Source organism: Neopelma chrysocephalum, unplaced genomic scaffold (genome assembly GCF_003984885.1).
Source record: "Neopelma chrysocephalum unplaced genomic scaffold, ASM398488v2 Primary Assembly neopelma1_45, whole genome shotgun sequence".
NCBI lineage: Eukaryota > Metazoa > Chordata > Aves > Passeriformes > Pipridae > Neopelma > Neopelma chrysocephalum.
Genome location: NW_020897704.1, coordinates 8,953,547 through 8,970,842, shown reverse-complemented (window position 1 = coordinate 8,970,842; position 17,296 = coordinate 8,953,547). Strand labels below are relative to the sequence as shown.

General features: G+C 41.4%; 1 protein-coding gene across 5 annotated transcripts in view; it reads right to left on the bottom strand.

The window, feature by feature from the left end:
• CELSR1 (cadherin EGF LAG seven-pass G-type receptor 1) overlaps window positions 1-17,296 on the bottom strand; it is a 168,392-nt gene that overhangs the window by 23,126 nt on the left and 127,970 nt on the right. For 3 of the 5 annotated variants that reach the window (XM_027679276.1, XM_027679273.1, XM_027679272.1), the window contains exons 13-24: window positions 17,010-17,151; window positions 15,110-15,230; window positions 13,690-13,873; window positions 12,733-12,834; window positions 10,872-10,966; window positions 10,344-10,553; window positions 7,851-8,034; window positions 4,981-5,124; window positions 3,604-3,805; window positions 3,094-3,261; window positions 595-721; window positions 3-203 (exon numbers count right to left, since the gene is read on the bottom strand). In XM_027679276.1, the coding sequence (XP_027535077.1) occupies window positions 3-203; window positions 595-721; window positions 3,094-3,261; window positions 3,604-3,805; window positions 4,981-5,124; window positions 7,851-8,034; window positions 10,344-10,553; window positions 10,872-10,966; window positions 12,733-12,834; window positions 13,690-13,873; window positions 15,110-15,230; window positions 17,010-17,151 (1,880 nt within the window). The remainder of the gene's footprint in view (window positions 1-2; window positions 204-594; window positions 722-3,093; window positions 3,262-3,603; window positions 3,806-4,980; window positions 5,125-7,850; window positions 8,035-10,343; window positions 10,554-10,871; window positions 10,967-12,732; window positions 12,835-13,689; window positions 13,874-15,109; window positions 15,231-17,009; window positions 17,152-17,296) is intronic. The other 2 variants (XM_027679271.1, XM_027679274.1) reach the window with 1 other exon arrangement.

Below are 17,296 nucleotides of genomic sequence, written 5' to 3'. Positions count from 1 at the left end.
ACCGGGTTCTCAGTCTGGTTGATACCAATAAGAAAGACAAGCTCAGAGAAGAAAAGGGCAGCCACCAGGTTTTTGTGGATACTGTGCAAGTTGGAACGTAGTGTGCGGATCAGGACCAGCAGAATGAAGGTGATCAGCAAAGCCGCCAGCGAGATGGATACGGTTGTGTAAGTGACGATCTTCAGAGGAAGCACCTCTCCATTCTGTAGAAAGACAGATTGACAGGTTCTCTTGGAGTTTTTCCTTCCTTTTCCTCCAATCAAATTTACTACTTGCAATGTCAGTTTTCATTACTACTGAGCTAACGTATAGATTTACTTTAGGACCAACAGGAGTGGATGATGCCACCTCTTTAGTCACTCAACATGTGGAGTGTGTATGAGCAGCACCCAGAGGATGCACTGACCAGGTGGGAAGTTCCTTTCAGCAGACTCAATGGCAGGTGCTGTCAGGGACAGGCAAACGCACTCCTGACACACTGCATGGGATGGATCTGCTGACAATTGTCTGAGTCACCCTCAAAGCTCAAGCTCTGAATGAAAAAAGCCCTTGAAAACCAAAACCCTCAAAAATCCTGAGTCTGATGTCACCCACCTCTCGTTTGGAAATGTCCATCAGGACGGCAAAGCTGGTTATATGGTTGCACTGGCAAGCAATATGGCTCTGGTTTCTGGAAAACAGCTCACATCCTCTGGAGGACCAGGCACCTGTCCCACCAATCCTGTGGGGAAATAAGATATTTCTGAGAGCCATCCTCTGATCTCCCCTTGCCTCCTGCTGCTACTGCTCTCTGTGGGAGCTTCAGCTGTGCAACCAGACAGGACTGTAAGTACCAAGACAGAAATATTTATAGCTGTCACCTGCCTGAAAGAGTATAATGAACTTAAAAAACTTTCAGTTGAAGTAGTTTCTGATAAGACAGCTGGCATTCATAGCCAAATTTTGTGGTTTTAGAACAACCTGGTTTGACTTTAAAAGGAAAAAAATTGTAAAAATTTGATTTTGGATCAGTGACCACACAAGCAATATGGGGAGGATGTTGCACAGAAAAAAATGGCTGTAACAAAGGTAGAAATACTAAAACCACAGAGAGAGACACGTTTTTGAGCCATCTCTATTTCCCAGATCTAGACACTGCTTGTACAGCTCTTACGTGAAATACGTTTCAGCAGTAATAGGATATCGTTACAGTGTTCCTCTGAAAAGTAGACAAGAAAAGGTTAAAACCTTTTCTAATAAATAATACTTCATATCAAGAGCTCTCTTGTATTAACAATTCTTCTCTGTGCAGTTTTGGTTAACTCCAGTGACTTTGTAAATTATTTTATATCAATATTAATTATTCTATTTTGAAGTTAATGAGTAATAAAAATAGTCTTGTAGTTGAAGAAGCTTTTAATTAGATAAGACAGGACCTCTTTTTCATTCAGCAGTAAAGTATTTGTTACACAATTTTAATATCACTTTCTCTTGGAAAGTACTCGCTTTCTAAAATCTCTTTCATTACATGCAGTGTAAGAGCTGCTTTTCAACTGTGGCTGTAGGAAGACGTAACACAGATAACAATGCCACTGACGTTGCCAGCAAATAGCTAACAGATGAATCACTTTAGAGCTAATGAGTTATTCAAGCCCATACAATGTTTAAAAATTTATGAAAAAGGACTTGCCATTCCCTCATAATCGACAGAATCATCTGTGTATACAAGCAAATACATTTGCCTACTTCACATGCAGGCAAATGGAGTAGTTCATTATTGCAAATACAAGAGATTTGTGTTCCCTCTTCGATCCTTTCAATGACATAATCTCCTGAAGCCTTTGACCTAGGTTAGTTTGCGCTTTTATTTCCAGCACAGGATATTGCCTCGTAATGGATTTTTCCGTAGTTTTTGGGTTACTAGGAAACAAGTAACAAGCTATTCCCCTTACCCTGGGCAGACTATGTCATCCTCTCACTATATACCCGAGTTTGTAGCTGGAAATTGCAATATATATGTAATAGTAACAATATTGTGCAAGCATAACATGCAGATCACGTGGTTACCTCTCAACACGTTTTCTTTTGTTTCATCCACGCTCCTGAAATATCTCCAACAGGACTGTGCTGTTTCCACAATGCCAAAAACCCAACAAAACATCAGCATACGCTGCTATAGTTATTATAATTTTTCTCATTTTCAAGAAAAAGATGTCTTTATCTTGAACTTCACTCAATACAAAAGACTTAAATGAGCCATTTTCAGAGTATTTCATCTTCTTCCTAAGACTTGCCTCCTAGAGAGTCAAGTACTCTCTCCTTATATTCTGCTTATGTATTACAACTGCTTCCCATCAACTGGAAGAGGTCAGAGGTCCCAAAGAAGGTATTTCCTCTCCCTCCAATTTTTCACTAAAACAAATGAAAGCAAATCCTCAATAGCTGATGAAATGAAAAGTAAGTTGTTTATCAGTGCAACTGTCTTTGCATTGACTTTTGATACAAAAATTTGAGATTCAGAAATTTATAATCTTTACTCATATATTTTATCTGCAAAATCTCAGTCCTCCTTTTTACCAACATGAAGATTTAGTTTTGTAATTTTTTGCACTGGCCCTGGCTGAGGCATCAAGGATGGGTGCCTGTTTGCTATATACTCTGTCCATAGTCATTGGAATGTAACAGGAGAAGATTCAGTCCATGTAAGAGCCGAATCATCTCCCGGAGATCCTGATTTAAAGACCTCAGACAAGCCACAAATGCAAACACTGGAGTCAGACTATGCCTGTCCACATATACATCTGTGAGCAAAACGCATGAGCAAATACAAGGAAATCGTGAGATTTATTATTGCTGGGTGAAACTGAACCCTGCAGAAAGTCATGACAGTATTGTGTTTGTTAGAAACTACATGGTTAATCCTTTGTTTGAGGATAATTATTTTCATTTTTCTCAGGTTGGTGGGAAATACATGGCTCTATTTCACCAGAAAACAGTTGCCAGTGGAATAAACAGACCAAAAAGTGTTTTCCTCCAGAATTATCTTCCTAGGCAGGGCTTTTCTGCTACTGAGACAGTTGTCACTCATAGCCCTAAAGGAAGCAGAAGACATACGTGATGGAATGATTCCAGAAGACACAGACAGGCTTTGTTCTCTCCTCTGTTTCCAGCATGGTGTACTCCACTATGATGGGCTTTTCCACCAGATTAGGAGGAAACTCCCCGTCACTGTGAATGGCTGTGCTCACCACAGGTGTGTTAATAATTGGGCGATTTGGCAATCTGCACAAGGAGAAAAATTGCACAGTGATTGAAACATGAAAATGCAAAGCACTGACTTGCCAGGTTCTCCAAATAAAAAGTTTCCAGTCACTTCCACTCAGAAAGAAAAGTAGATGCACCATCACCCTTCCACACAGACCAAAAGCTGCTGGCACTTCTGACATGGATCTTCTCCTACAGCGAGCCAGAAGAGGACAAGAGACAGTACTGCAGTGACAACCGCAGCACTGATGACATTATACTGACATGATGGTCAGTATAAAAGCAGCTCTGTCTCCTCCACACACTCAGAAGAAGTAGAAGAAGGGATCTGCTCAATTCACAAACAGGTTTGAAGTTTACCTCAAGCTCCTTCGGTCAGGATCATAGTTTTCAGGCAGGAGGTGCCCCAGGGATCGGTATATAATGACCATGGCAACAGTATGATGTGTTGAGTCCTCTGGATGTCGCTTCTTTCTCTTTGCAAAAGCACTTTCAGGGCTGAACGCACCACTGTTTAACTTAGAGGATACTTTTTGATTTGAAGGCTTCATTGTAGGCACTGCTATGGAATTAACACAAATATTAAATTCTTTTCACACAGTTTCAGAGCTGCCATTTAAACTGGTAATTTTGCTTTGCAAAGATACAGAGATGTTACTGTTGTCATAACTCTACGCTCAGCATGCTCTTAATGTTATATTTGACATTTTTAATAAAATTTTAGCACATTTCATAGTTATATAGCTGATAATCAACCACTGAACCACGAAAAACCATTTAGTCTAGCTAGAAAATAAGCAATTTCTAAGATAAGAGATTCATAAGTGTATAAATATCCCATGCATAACTTAAGGAGAACATTAAAACAATATGCATGCTATTAAATTGCATGTACCTTTATATATGGCAGAACCAGTGTTATGAACACACCAACTAGTCACATAGGATTTCTCCCTGCTAATTCTGTCATATAATGAGTTTTAAGTTTTGACAGTATCTTTTAAAAGTCACATTTCCTTATTTCTTACAGAAAAGATACAAGTCATACAAACAGATGCCCTGTTTATGACCAAAAAGTCATAAAGCTGTATGAGCATATCATGTATTATTTTCACAAGTGTTACTATTTCCCCACTCAGAGGATACTCAGACATAGTATGTGTATTGCACATTGAGTTACTCTCTCTCTCTTCTCTTGCCTAAGGAAACTTGTGGTGCTTCTCAGCAATATCAAGGTACTTCAGAGACACCGGGAAGCAGGTACTTCCCTACATATTTTTCCTAATCAGCCAGCTTAAGACTTTTTCTTTGCTGTCTAGTTCTGATAATGTCTCTGCTCCCAGATTTGGATTCTCCATCTCTCACACCACCTCCCTCCATCTCTGCAGTGACTGGAGGAAAGTAGCTGTGGGACTACAGGCTCTGGGCAGCCATCCCATCCTATCCTGGTGGGAACAGAGGCAGTGCATTTCTCCCACTTTGACAGGGCTGTTGGAGGGGCTGCAAGCGAGACCTGACAGACAGGTACAGCCAGTTACACAGCCCCCCATGCTCCCATTGCTGCCGGCAAGCAAAATGCCTCACAAGTATGCACAGCTGCTCCATCCCTAAATAATGTTTGCTTGTGCAGACGGTCACCCTGCTCTCACCCCAGTACCACTCTGCTTTGTGAGGATCAATCATGCTTTTTGGGAACTAGTTATAATTGCCCTCCGAACGGCAGCAGAAGAGTTTTACCTTTCCTGTCTGAAGGTCTGAACAAAGTATCAGGGAAGACAACAGATGACTCCAGATCTTTTGGGTAATCTTCTTTAATCTCATGAAATCGTGGTATTCTAGCTCCCGTGAAATTAGACTTGTCAAAGATGTCAACAGCAATAACTGGGGGGGGGAGGAAAAGTTTCCCATAAAATTAACTTCAATGCTTTCAAATATGATATTGCAACACAATGAAACATGATTAAAAGGTTAAAATATCTGCACAATGCAGATAAAAAATTTAACCCCAAAATACAAAGTAAAATTTAATTTCTTTCAATTAATACCTTATATGACAACTGAAAGCTTACGTGTCAGCACTACGTTACATTTATCAAATTATACATGTATTTCACAGTGGAAAGGAATTCACAAGACAGTATCTCATACTAGAAGAACACTACTGCAAGCATTGGAAATAAAGAATCATAGAATTGCTTAGGTTGGAAAAGACCTCTAAGATCATGAAGTCTAGCTGTTAACCCAGCACTGCCAAGTCCAGCACTAAACCATGTCCCTAGGGGCCAGATCTATTTGTCTTTTAAATACCTCCAGGGACGGTGAATTCTCTTGGCAGCCTGTTTCAGCGCCTGACCACCCTTTCAGTGAAGAAATTTTTCCTAATATCCATCTCTAGGTAGATCACTCCAGCAGCAGCTGACTTTGTGGTTTCACGAGGGCCTTTTCCTGGCTGCTGTTCAGTGCATGCTCCTGCTCCACAGAGCTCCTCCGTGTGCTGCTGGATTGCTCCAGCGTGTGCTGCATGTTCCAATTTTATACTTGCTTCTTAATAGGAAGACTAAACCTGCTGCTTCAAAAACATATTTCTTCTACATCTGTTATAGTGTAAAGTCAGCTAAGCAAAGAAAATAACCTGTACTTTACCTGAGATTACTCCTTAGTCCTCCAGTTCTCCTTCCCTCACACCAGCAGTTTCTCCCTAGCTCACCTCATCATCTCTGCCTGTTGTCTAACTGCCAAAATATTTAAAAGCAGCTGAGTTGGCTTTAACTTTCCCATTTAAGAGAAGTCACTAAGTGCCAATTTACATGTTCTAATGAAAGTGAAAAGCTGGAAGTCCTGGGGGTAACCTTACACCAAAAGCTGTGATCCACTGCAAGTTTCTGTATGGAGAAATATCCAAGTTAAGATCTGCAAATTCCCATTCCTTTACCAGTCTCTAAATAACTCCCAGATGAGACATTAGGAAACTCTATTAACACCATGTTCACCTGGAAAAACTGTTCAAAAGAAAACAGACCCCTTTCAGACCAGAGTTGCCTCACCCCTCCCAAGCTCACACCTTTTTACACAGAAAGAACTGGTCAATAAAAAATCATGATTTACAGCCTGCAAGAAATTCTGGGGTTTGTTTTCATCTCAGTTCAGGTGGGTTAAAATGCTGAGCATACTTTTTTTTCTGAGTGTGAAGATAAAAATATTTTGATTCTCATAGTCCCGAATCAAAATGTATTTCAGTTTTGGTTTATTAAGCAGAAATCAAAATGTTTCAGTTTGGCTTAGTTCAACAATAGTCTGTCCCGCCAAAGTTGATGCAAGATGTTACAACCTTTGTAGCTTGACTGTGCCTTTGGTTTTATGCTGCTGCGACTGTGGAACATGAAGCATTCTCAGGACAAGGTTTGGAGGCAATGGGTGTAGCTGGGAAAATAGGACAAACTTTTGGGCACATAAGCCCTTCTTCAGGTCTGAAATAAAAGTAACAGCTTGAAAAGCTAAATATGAGTTCAGGCTGATAATAGTTTAGAGCACCTCTAAAAGAAAAACCATAGAGAAATGCTGCTTGGGAGCAACCTCTGAAGGTCACCCAGCTCTATGTCACCTCCTGCTCAAAGCAGGACCATCACCAACACCTGATCAGCTCAGATTGTTGGTACCCAGGAAGAAAATTAAATAGAGGGGGCAGAGGGTGAAATGAGAGAAGAGGCTGTGGTTGTGCTTCACTCACACATGTACAGCAGGGACATCTATGGAATACATCACAGTTCTACAAGTGGAAGAACTGCTATTTGCTTCTCAGAGGAGACATTCCCTGTGAAAGGTGCCAAAGGTGTCTTGGTATGCCTGATGTTTCTTTCTCAGTTTAGACACATTATGGATATTTTGGATCCCAAGGATTTTGCTCTGATTATGGGTTTTGCAAGACTGGGAGGGTAGTTGAACGCCTGGACGGGTGATTCCAAGAAAATACCTTTCAGCACAGGAATTTCTACAGAAGATGGCTTTTGGGATATGTTCCAGGCTAGGAAGGCATGTGAAAAAACCTCTAAGATCGAGTCCATCCTTTGACTGATCATCACACTGTCAACAAGACCATAGCACTAAGTGCCATGTCCAGCCATTTCTTGAGCCCCTCCAGGGATAGTGACTCCACTACCTCCCTGTGCAGTCTATTCCTACGCTAATCACATCAATAATATGCAATGTGATCAATAGTTGAGTTGTTCACTTTGTCCTGAAGTAATTCTTCAGGTGGAGGTGGTGCGGTTCTTTCAAAAACTTGATTTACTACATTCAACTATACTATTTGGTCCCAAGAGGCATTCCCTTTACATACAAACTTAGTACTTCCTACTATCTCTACACTACTGCGACTGCAACAAAATGCCACATGGAGCATGGAGGGAATATGGCCCAGAGGGAAAACAGAGTAGACATCTTCCAGGAGGCCCCCATGGCAACTGAGAGATATGGATCAAGGCTCAATGGACTTGAAATGAATGCAATGATTTTTCTCAGTGGGTACTACTAAAACAAATAACTAGCACCTCTATTCAGCACATTTTTAAAACTAATACAAAATGGCAGTTTTCAGCACAGATACTCACTCATATTAGTGGCGACAATTACAAAAGGTCTCAGGTAGGTTTTCTTCATGTTCTGGGCCACATTGTTGAAATATTCCTCATAGTGCCTGAGCAGGTGCGCGGTGCCACCCTCCGTTCGCTGAATTTGCTCCCAGTGCTCCTTGTTGCTGCGGTCCAGTAAAGCACTGCCCACTTTGATAATATTCTGAGAAATAAAGTACAAGCCTAAATTATGAAGCAAACAAAGTGCTGGGTTTCAAGTGAGGAATATTGAAACTGATTGGTATTACTGCCTTAAGTGAGTGTATAGTGAAACATTTTAATGCAGGCATGTTTTACTGCACCCACATGAAATTATGCACACCAGTTACTCACCCTCAGGTTTTTTTGTTACTTAAGCAAATCTCTCCAAATTTTTTATGAGCAAAGTAAGCCAAAAGTGGAGGCTGTAAGAGAACTGCCTACTTTCCCCTTAATGACAGGAAATCTAGCAAGAAAATGCAGAAGGAAAACCTAACCATGTTTTCTTTGTCTCAGAGAGATAAGACACACAAAAAGCCCAGCTTTTACTAGGTACACTGAAGAACTCCCCCAGAGAAATCAAAATAACGTTTTTTCTGAAAAACAAAAGAAAGCCAGAGATAGCAATATCACTTTCTCTTTTATTTTAATTTTTTCTTTTGCTTTGTTGTTTTCTGGATAACAAAGACAACTTATATGGTGAAAAATTACAAAAGTATTAACTTGCACAGACAAATTTGAAAATACATAGGAAAACTTAAATCATGTTACTGTCTCCCCATTTTTATGTTGCTTACAAATGATATTAAAAAGTAAGTTCTTTCTGAGGACCTCCCCCTTCTGCCCTTTCTTAGAAGAATATGCAAAGAAACCCTCAGGCTGAATGGAAGAAGATTGACCCCAAAAGAGAGTGTTAAAAGGCTTAAATGGGAGAGGTGCTAAGAAGTTTTTCATCTTGGTGTACATATTAACTATGTTGTTGTAACAAAACCTAATTCCTAACTAAGATAAAGTTTGAGTAAACGATAGTAGGAATTGATCACCTCAAGCTCTAAAATAGCCAAGGCAAATATTTAGGCTTCATTTAGAAGGAGCTATATCCTTTAAGTATTGTCTGAGGCTGCAAGCACATATCTGAGCTAAAAGAGACTGCCAGTATGACACCTTAACTTAGGGTGAGAAGCATGACACGGTTCCCAGGAATGCAGGAGACACATGCAGTATTTGGTACCAGGCCTCCTTCATATTTGTGAATATTATTTATGTTTTTTTATTATCTATTTTTCAGGCTTCTACTTGAGACTACAAAAAAATAAATTCCTCTTCCCTCCTTCAGCCTAGGCTGTTACCTCCTTTTTCTCATGAGCTCTATTCATTAGTTTTCAAATTCCTGACCCATCCGAAAATATTTAGGGAGTTCTTGAAAACATCATCTGTATGAATTTCAGTGCCAAATGCAGAGAACAATAAATTAAACCGAGGTTTCCAAACCATTTCTTTTTTGCTTATTCTTATTTTTGCTTAACAACATATGCTGAAAATGAAGTTCCTTCTCAAGATCTGAATGGGGGAATTTATCCACTTCCCAGCCCACAACAAAGGAAAAACAGAGTATCTCAAAATCTGGTGCATCTCAAATGTAAAACATTTCAGAAGTTCTCCACTCTCTGTGGACTGTATAGTCCAAGACACAGAGGAACTTTCTAAGCCACATTTCCTTCTGCTCCTATCTCCTCAGTGACATCCTCTTCTGGTGAAGCTTGTCTTGCACAGGGTCTCCAAGTTCACCCCAAAGTCTGCCTGAGCCGGCTGGAGTACTGTGAACAGTGACCTGCTCACTAATATTACCAGGTCTTTGGTAATAACTGGGCCTTTTGTGAATGCTCTGGCCAGCAGAAGCTCTCTGGCATTGATTTTAGTATGTGCCTTAAAATATCAATATGACATGGAATGTCTTTCAATGTACAACTCATTGTTGTCTTTCCAACTCGTTGTCTTTCCAACTCATTGGAATGTCTTTCAATGTTTCAACTTCAACTCATGACTCAAGTGTTTTCAAATTGAATTAGAGGAAACCTTCAGAGTCAGTAACTGGCTCAGACTTAGTTCACTGCACATTTAAAGGAACATGATCACATTAGGCATGTTTTACAATAAAACTGAATATAGTACACAAAACTATTTTAGTCAGGAATAACACATGAACTTGATTTTTTTTTCATATGGGGAATTTTGCTTTTGGCTGTTACTATGATTATATTTATTAGAGGAGCTCTTTCCATTATATTTGTATTACACACACATACATGTGCATATACACATGAATAACCAACCTTCTATCCTAAATTGAGAAGACTGCTTATCTGTGAAACAGATTAAGCAATTACATGATATTTGCTGCACCTTGGTGAAAGATAAATTTAATTATCCATTGCCATCTATCTTTTAAGACAAACTGTAAGGGCTCAGCACAGTATACAGTAACTCTCTTACCTCATTGAATTCCACATCTCTTGTGGCTGCCAAGTCAAACCCTTGCTGCTGGCTCTCATACTGGAGGACTCGGATCATCATCTGATAAGATGTCCTCACATCGTTGCCATACAAGCTGTGTGTGTATTTGGTGGCATTGTGCAGCGCTCTCACGATCCGTATGGTTTTGTCCCCATCCAACTTAGTCTCATTGTGGTGTAACTTCTCATTCTGAATCAAAGACAGGAAGGACGAAAAAACCCACTGATGTATCTTTTTCTTTTTTTTTTTCATTCTAGTCACAAAGACAATCATAATTTAGAGATTTTTGGCACACGGGAGTTGTTTGGTCAAAATTTTGTTTGTCTTGAGAAAGGGTTGGCAACAAAACTCAAGGGCAAGTGTAACTGAAAGCCAGTAAAACGCAAGGGTCCTGATGGAAAATGAGGGGGTTCAAAGACTCAGTCAAAAGATTGAGTGCAGTGACATCAAACTGGAGTCCAAACAGATGATCTTTTAAAAAATAAAGGGAAAGACAACACAGCTTACCATGACTTTTAGGTCCACAAAAGTGTTAGTGGTGCAGTTGAAAAGCTCGGGAGGCAACCAGCCCTTCTCAATGTTACAATGGCGAACGGCGTTTCCTGCAGGAAACAAAGCATCAATGGCAAATAATGTTCTGAACTGTGCTGGGTAAATACTCATAGATTTCAGCTATCCTAAGCTTTCAGATTTCCTACATTTTCAAGCTTCTTAGAGCTACGTATGTATTTCAATTTCCAAACTGGAGATCCCTGTCAGAGAAAAGTTAAAGACTACTAACCTTCATGAAACACTTTCCCCAGGCTTCAGAGAAAAGTCAGGCAAGCTTCAAGCTCTGCCAACTCAGCTCTCAGCCTCATTGCCCTAATGCTCTCAAATTAATTCATTTATTTATACCAAATATGAGAAGGACTCTGCACTTCCTAAGTACTCCTGAAAACCAATCCCTGCTCAGATTTCTGTACAATAGCCTGTATAGGAAAACCTTCTGGATAAATGCTGTCCTCATGTCAACACACGCCAGCACCCCTACATGCTGCATGTGCTAAACACTTCAGTCAACAGGCATAGTTGCCTTTTTGCCACTTGTAAATGGACTGTGAGCAGCTTATTGTTTAATGTAGCCTACTATACTTTGTACTGTTTGTCAAATAATTTTAAATGTAGTTCCTTCATTGTGAATTGCAAGTTACAGATCCAAAATTTACATTTGTGCTAGTTAATTAGCACATAACATACTGCATGTGTCTAAGGCATTTAATTACCAATATCTAATTATTTTTACTGTATTTAATTATATTATTTCTATTCCATGATTAGGTGAATACAATTAAGCCTCAGGTTCTTTGTCTGAATACCCATTATTATAAAGCTTACTTTTTTTGAATGTTCTGTAAAGTTTACTTAAAATGTGCAATTCCTATAAATTCCTATAGCCTTGCCTGCTAGCCTATTTTCTAGAAGAGACACTAGGGTCAACCACAAGAACAGTACAGAAAGCTTATTTTAATTCAACTTTATAGTGTTTAACAATGTAAATATTCTTCACCTTAAAAAAAATAAATCAATTCTATCTCCTAAAATCTTCAGAACATGAGCTTGCATGACCACAAATCTTCTGCGCACCTACAGGCAGTGGCCTCCCCCAGTAATATTTGGGGCAGTCACATAGCTATTTATAACTCACTCAGCAGAGAGTTACCAGACTCAGAAGCGAGACAGAGGTTTCATTTTCCACAGAACAGTCTTCGGAAAAGATCGAAAACTCTGTTTTTAAAAATCTGATACGTTTTCAGGAACATGTATAAAAAAGCAGGTTGTCATTTGCCTCACATGCTTTATAAAAGGTTGTTTTTCAGCACCTCACTTATGACTTAGAGAAAAGATGTTGGGTGGAAAAACATGAGTTCTCTTGTAACTCTTAGCTTTAGTAGCCTGCAACGCTAGTAAAGCAGTCATCACGTATATGATTTTCCTCACTTTATCTTTGCCCAGAGGAGCTGTATTGCAAAAGAACATTTACAAGTCACTATAAACTAAAAGTTACATGTGCAAGAATTGCTTGAGAAACAGAAAATAGAACATTGGACTGTGCCTTTTGGAAAATAGAGATTTTCTGTTCTTTGTACGTGTTTATTTGCTGCACTTTTGTATTTATTTATTGCTACTGTTCCAAATGTATCTTAAAAATTCTTTGGTTTCAGCTAGGTAAACTTTTCTGCTCATGATATGCATGAGTTATGCTGTAGTCTCTAGACCCAATGAATTAATGCCATTCCTTATGTACACATTTTTTCTCTTTTTTTTTTCCCCTTTAAACAGGCATGTAGATAAAGTAAGTAGTTAATGAATTACCCAGGGAACTTACCCACTGATCCTTTAGGACATGGCACAGCAGCTGGCTGGCCAAACTTGGTCTGTGGCCACCAAATACCAGCCTCGAAAGCTTTGGGACAGCCATTATAAATTACTGAAAGCAGAAAAAGAAATGATGCAATTTTTCTGACAAGACAAAAATCACAAGAAGATATTTCAACTTATCTAAAGGACCTTCCTGTAATTCCTAAGCCCTTTCAGGTTACCTGTCCTCTGCAGCTCCTTCCAAGCTGTAACCTATCAGCTGCTCCTTATCCAGCAGAGTGGGCAGACACGTACAAGGAGAGGAGAGCTCAGGATGATTATGGGGCTCTGGATTTTGGCTCTGTCTATCTCTGCTTGCTCCTTTATTGTGGGAAAACATTTCTCCTTCATTTCACCCACACACTGTGGTGAGATGGCTGCTGCAGCAGCTTTGTGCTGATCACAGGAGGAGGGTGGGTGGGTGGGTGAGAGGAAAGGCAGGACGGGCAAGACAGGGAAGAAAGGCAGAGTGCACGAGGTGCACGGCACACACTCTGTGGGCAGAAGGTGCAAGGGCTCTCACCCACCTGTTCATCTACAGCTCAGTAATACAAAACTGCACTGGCAGATGAACTCAAGTTTAAAGAAAAATTGGTATTAGTGTTTTGCCCTCCACATGTTTTGCTCACTGCCTGCTCTGCCCCAGCTTGCTATATTTCCATTTGAAGACAACTAAACAGATAAGAGTTTTTTTGCTTTTCCCCAGTCCCCATGAGACATACTGGCACAGAATTAAGAGGAGAGGTGTATGCTTAGGCTGCTGCAGCTCCCATTGCCTCTGCTGAAGCCATGCTTCTGGGTTCACATGCACCCCATGATACAGCTGCACAGCCACTGCTGTGTCCCCCCACTTGCCCACTGCCAGAAGCTCTGATGCTGCAGCTGCAGCCCAGCTGATCAGCAGCACATGCTGGACAGGAGGTACCTTCACAGCCCCTCACGGTGACTTCTGCAAAGGGGTTGTCACAGCGGTTGCACTGACGCCCTATGACACCAGGTTTGCAAGGACACTGTCCCGTCTCCATGTCACAGGCACGCGTGTGGGAGCCAGACGGGAAGCAGTCGCAGGGGTAGCAGGTGTCGCTGTTCTGGGGCCTGTAGTAATTTGCCTAGAAAAAACACAATGATAGACATAAGGTATTTGACTTATATTCCAAATTACCAACGTTTCCGAAATCCTGCTCTAACAGTGTGTGCATCATAAAAGGGCTAATTTTGCAAAGCACAGACAGAAATGACATTACTACTATCAGAAAATGTAATAGCTCTGGGCAGTGTGCTGTGTTAGCCCAGGTAAGCCAGAGAGGCAGAGCTGAGTGTTGGGACTGCCTTGTGTCATAGAGACCCCAGGTTTGCACTGCCATTTGCAGTGGGGGCAGAGGGCCCACATTATTTCTTGAGCACTTGCTGCCAGTGCCCACTAAACATATTCTTGAAAGATTTATAGTTTTCTCTGCTTTGCAATTCCACTCCTATATGGTATGAACAAGCCAGTAAGGAAGGTTCTTGCACTGTCCATTTGTGTTTCACGTAGAGGGTATAGAGGAAGCAATGATCACATATTCAAATTGCATCTGTACATGCTTTTGATCTGAGGCACCACATGATTGCACAAGAGCATGGAGCTGGCACCCCACTGACTCCGTTTAATGCAACAGTTGCTGTGTATCCTGCCGGCATTTTGGAAAGGAGCAGGGGCCTAGATTCACAGCCACTAGTCTGCACAGGCCCAGCTCCTCTGATGTCATTCAAGCCTATTGTAAAACCTATTGTGAGAAGTCCTTTGTAAAACCCCTATGACAGAGGCGCCTCCACTCCCATGTCCCCCATCTGTCCCTGCCTGTCCACGGAAATTCCCTCTTAAACTCGTCAGAGGTGGCACTGAGGAAAGCATTTAGCCTTTCGTATTCTTTACCTCTCTCCATCTGCTAGGCCTTTGGCCGGCCATTGCACAGGGGGGAACTTCACCCAGCTGCCCCGAGCCTTTTCACGACTATTACTCACTTGTGATACACAAAATACCACTGGCACTCCTCTGCACCCCTGTCTGATCTCACCCGATAAACAGGGCTGCACTTCAGAGATCAGAGCCAGGCTTTCATCCCCTCAGTTCAGTTTTCCAAACACAAACAAGATAGGAGCTGCACGCTATGATTTTGAGAAGGGTGGTGCCAGCAAAATGTTTTGGGTAATGATTAACTCCACAGTGCACACACACATATACATATATGATACAAAGCACAACTGTGTGTACTTTATCACAGATACTCACCTGTAGTTATTAGTGGTACAGTTACTTTTTAAACTAAAGAAATTTTGACTTAAGGCTGGTTTCTTTTGCTTACCTTGCAGTGGCATTCTCCATTGGTCTTATTGCAATCAGAATCAAATCCTTTACTGGTCTCACAATTACATGGGCCACAGATGGGATTTCCCCACCAACCTCTGGGACAAGGCAGGTCGATCCTATAAAAGAAAATCAAATTGACAGTTATTTTGTTTCCTTTTAAAACATGTAAAAAAAGAGCTTAGGGCCAAATCTGCATGCAACTTCATCAGCTTATGTAGACTAATGTATCTCAGCCAACAATCAATACATATATAAATGCATATACACTGTAATACAAGAAAATTTAGAATATCAGTGCTATGAAACCCTAGAGGGAACATTTCTCTAAATATTTACAAGTGGAGGTGGCACTGAGCATGTGCATGGTTTACCTACCACCACAAACTGTCCTGGGATACAGCTCCCCAACACTTTATATTCCACTCCCCATCCCCACAGATTCCTGCCCCAGCCCTGCTGTGGGTGGCAGGTCTTCTTGTCCAGCCTACTGGGACACCAGCTCAGGTGCAAAGCTGGCTGCAAGCTCACCTTATAAAGAAAACCACTACTTTTAGCCAACCTGGCTTTCTCAGACAGCTCACTGCAGGGTCTGAAAAGCCCTGGGCTGCCACAGAGGAGGCAGAGGACACATGTGGCTGGGGACATGGAAGAGGGAAGGGTGGCAGCTTTGATCCAGACTATGAATCAAAGCCTGTGATTCCAACTATGAGTGCAGCAGCACAGCTCGTTGAAAGCTATGCAGCAAGCCAAAAGCCACCCTGGCCAAAGGATAACCCTCATTTTCACTGGTACTGTTTATTCTGGGTAAGCTTCTGAGCTCGTTATCCCATAGATGCCCCAACACCAGTGCTGGCAAGGAGACCTCTGGAAAGGGCCAGAGGCAATGACCTGGGTCTCTAATAGCTGGGAGTCTTTGTCAAGCAATAGCCTAAATGACAACACTGCTGAGACTGTGATCAGTGTAATACACAAGGAATCCCCTTCCTGCTCATTTTAGGAAAGAAAAGCTATTTCCCATCTGTTTTGAAGACCACTACCAATTTTGTTTACAGTAATTACCAGGTTTGTACTTCTATGCTTTAGAATATGAAAACCACACTGCTGCACTTGACATGATGTCAGCAGATAATGACAGGGGACAATGTCTCTGTGTCTCTAATCCAGAGGAATGAAAGACAAATCTGGCAACTGCATGGCCAACATTTGCAAGCCCACACAACAAAAGGCAGAGGAAGAAGCCTGCAGTTTTCAAAGCGAAGAAAACATCACATGAGCTATTCCTAAACAGGCAGACAAATGCACTTCATTTGCACATCATGAATGGCCCATATTACAGTAAATCAAAGTGCCGCCTCTGGGATAAGGCTGGTTGCTGAATGCTTATCTGAAGCCAGGAAGCTGCTGACGAGGGAATCAGCACGTTTCTCCCACAAAGCAACAGACATAGGCTCCCAGACTGTCCAGAGGAAATGGCTTTTTGCCAGTCCAGGGACTGGACCCAAACTGCAAAGCGATTTTATCTGGCTACAGGCCACCAAACTGGGCGCATTGCTCTGTGTGCTGGGGGAGCTGCAAGAGAGATGCAGAGCAAACTGGGGCCAGGTCCACCACAAGGCACAGGTGCGATGTAGTGCTGTGTAACACAACACAACCGGTTGAGCCCCTGAGCTGCTGATGAAGAAAAGTGGCTCCTGAGTAATATGGAAGTTTGTCTGGTTTCTGGGAAGAGCTCAGGAATGCCAAAAGGCAGGGAGCCTGCAAATACCATCCACTACGAACACTCAAATGGTAACAGGAAAGTTAACCAAAGTGGAAAAGGAAGTGACAGGACTGATGCCTCAGAAGAAGAGCTACCTGGAAGGATCGAGAAACCAAGAACAAAATAATTCTCTTACTTGCTTTCACAGTACTGTCCATAGTAGCTTTGTCCACATTCACAGGTGTAGCCATGGGATGAGCTGGGTTTGTGCACGCATGTGGAGACATGCTCACATGGGTTCAAGTTACATACATCAACACAGTCCCTCCCAAAGTACCCTGGGGAGATAAGGTCATAAAATTAGAGCAACCATTGTAATTTATGATTTGCATGTCTCCAAAAGACTGTCTATCTTAAGCTTATACACTAATAACACATCTACAGTAATCAGTAGATTCCCCCTAAGATACTGTCAGAAATAAG